The sequence below is a fragment of the Nicotiana sylvestris genome, chromosome 6 (assembly GCF_000393655.2).
Source record: "Nicotiana sylvestris chromosome 6, ASM39365v2, whole genome shotgun sequence".
Lineage (NCBI taxonomy): Eukaryota > Viridiplantae > Streptophyta > Magnoliopsida > Solanales > Solanaceae > Nicotiana > Nicotiana sylvestris.
Genome location: NC_091062.1, coordinates 133,080,056 through 133,082,839, shown reverse-complemented (window position 1 = coordinate 133,082,839; position 2,784 = coordinate 133,080,056). Strand labels below are relative to the sequence as shown.

The following is a 2,784-nucleotide window of genomic DNA, read 5'->3' as shown; positions in this document are numbered from 1 at the left end:
CTAGTAAAGGGGTTGGTGGGTCTAATAGTGGAGCTTTTAAGAGCACAACTATCTTAGAAGAAGAGGAAGATAGTGAATCTGAATCTGAATCTGAATCTGCCCCTGCTCATGAACCTACCGTTTCCCCTTCCCCTTCCCCTTCCCCTTCTCCTTCTCCTGAACCTGCTCTTGCCCCTACACTTTCAAGAGAACAAGAGAGTGGAGTAGATAGTGAATTAGACTTTGATAATAGTGAAGGTGAGGATGACAATGAGAATGATTCAGACTTTGACTATAGTGATAGTGATGAGAGTGATGGAGTAGATTTACATGTTCCTGATGATAAGGATTATGGATATGATGTTCATGAAGAATTTGTAGAGTGTAGGGATGAACTGAGGAAGTATAAGAGGAAAAGGAGTGAAAGACCAAAACATAGAGGTGATATTAACATAGGTGATGTAGGAGTTGATATTGGTTTTGATGAATTAAGAACTGGTAGCAAGCAAGATAGGTACACAGGCTTAGTAGGGACAGATGAGCCTTACTTTGGGTCTTCAGATGCTGAAAGTTTTCCTTCAGATGCTAAAGATGAATTTGATGAAGAACATAAGGAGAAAATGGCTGCCAAGAGGAGGAAGAAAGCCCTGATATTTGATCCAACTGTCAAGAAAATAACCTGGGAGTTGGAACTGATTTTTGAGAGTGTTGAACAATTTAGGTTTGCTGTTAGTAAGTATGCAATTTAGAAAGGAGTTCAAATTGAAAAGTATATTAATGAACCTGGTAGGGTGAGGGTAAGATCCATGTATCCAAAATGTCCATGGATCTTGACTGCAAGCAAAGATGGCAGATCCAACAATTTTAAGGTAAAAAGGTATTGTCCTGTCCACAAGTGTTACAAAACAAATAAAAACAAGCTTTGCAACTCCAGATACCTAGCAAAGCATTACAGGGATAAGATTGTGTGTCAACCAAATATGAAAGTTTGGGAGCTAAAGAAACTCATTAAGGATGAACTGGACATGTATGTTGGTAGGTCTACTGTACATAGAGCTAGAGCAAAAATTCTAAAGGAGATAATAGGTGATGTGCATGTTGAGTTCAAGAGACTCTATGATTATAGAGATATTCTATTACAGGCAAATCCAGGTACAACTTGTGTTGTGAAGGTAGAAGATCAAGGTGAAGGCAAGCTTGTCTGCAATTCATTTTATGTTTGCTTCTATGCTATTAAAAAAGGATGGTCTGAAGGTTATAGAAGGATAATTGGCCTTGATGGTTGTTTTCTAAAAGGCATTTGTAAGGGTCAACTTCTTGTAGCAGTATCAAAGAATGGAAATAATCAGATGTTTCCTATAGCTTGGGCCATTGTAGACGTTGAGAACAGTTTTACTTGGACATGGTTTCTGAAGTGTGTGACTCATGACTTAGAGCTTCAAGATGGAAGGGATCTTACTATCATGTCTGATATGCAAAAGGTGAATATATTCTTCTGTTTCTGTTTTCTGTCAATGTTTATTTTTTCTAATTTCTGTTTATGTTGGCAACTAATTCAATTCTTTTTATGTTTAAGGGATTGCTTAAAGCTGTATCAGAAGTGTTGCCTGAAAGTGAACATAGGTGGTGTGCCAGACATATATTAGCAAACTGGTCCAAAAATTGGAGAGGATTAAGAGGAGAAAGAACTTCTGGAGGTGTGCTAGAGCATCATGTGTGGCAGAACTGAATTTTCACCTGAACAGTTTGAATATGCTTAGGAATGGGATATGTGAGAGCCTCTTAAGGTATAACAAGGAAACCTGGTGTAGAGCATACTTCAACTGTGACAGGAAATGTGATATAATTGACAACAATATGTGCGAGACATTTAATGCTTGGATACTTGCTGCTCGGCACAAGACAATTATGACAATGTTGGAGGAAATTAGAGTGAAGATGATGGAGAGAATAGGAAAATTAAGGGAGTTTGCAGATACATGGATATGTGATATATCCCCAATTGCTATGAAGGTGTATCAGGATAACATGGCCTAATCTATGAGGTGTACAATCAAGTGGAATGGTGAATATGTCTATGAGGTTGAGGATACCTCATTAAGAGTGGTGCTGAAGCATTGTTTGAATATGCAAGCTCAAACTTGTACATGCAGGTCATGGATGCTGAAGGGTATCCCTTCAGCTCATGCCATTCCTGCTATGCATTTCAAGAACCTTGACCCAATTAACTACATATCTCACTGGTACCACAAATCCACCTACCTGAAGGCATATTCAACATTCATCCAGCCTGTGTCAAACATGCAGATGTGGCCAACATCTACCAATCCATCAATTGAACCCCCACCAATTAAAAAGATGCCTGGCAGACCAAAGAAGAAGAGAAGAAGAGAAGAAACTGAACATCCTACTTCTGGAAAGCTTTCAAGAAGGGGTATGGAGATGACATGTTCAAACTGTGGTGGATATGGACATAACAGGAGGAGCTTCCCTAAGAAACCAAGGCCTGCAGATTCTACTCTAGCAAATGTTTCACATATCCAAAGATGTGGAGGAAGAGGAAGAGGCAGAGCAAGAGGAACATGAACTCCAACTACTTCTGCCCCTGCTGCTGCTAGTAGAGGAAGAGGAACTACTACTAGTAGAGGAAGAGGAACTGGTAGTGGTAGGGGAAGTTTTGGGTTTGGACTATTTCAATCAAGCATTGGGTTCACAAGTTTTTCTGTAAGTAGTTCAAAGTTAATTTTATATCTTGTTTGCTTTAGCAGTCTGGTGGAGGTAAGCCAATAGTGGTCTCTCATGGTG

The 2,784-nt window shown here is 39.4% G+C and overlaps 1 protein-coding gene across 1 annotated transcript; it reads left to right on the top strand.

The window, feature by feature from the left end:
* The first annotated feature begins 785 nt into the window (after positions 1 to 785).
* On the top strand, positions 786 to 2,016 carry LOC138871302 (uncharacterized). Its single transcript, XM_070149176.1, has 3 exons — positions 786 to 1,460; positions 1,556 to 1,632; positions 1,740 to 2,016. Exons 1-3 carry the CDS (start codon positions 786 to 788, stop codon positions 2,014 to 2,016), a joined length of 1,029 nt encoding a protein of 342 aa, XP_070005277.1.
* Positions 2,017 to 2,784: the final 768 nt, after the last annotated feature.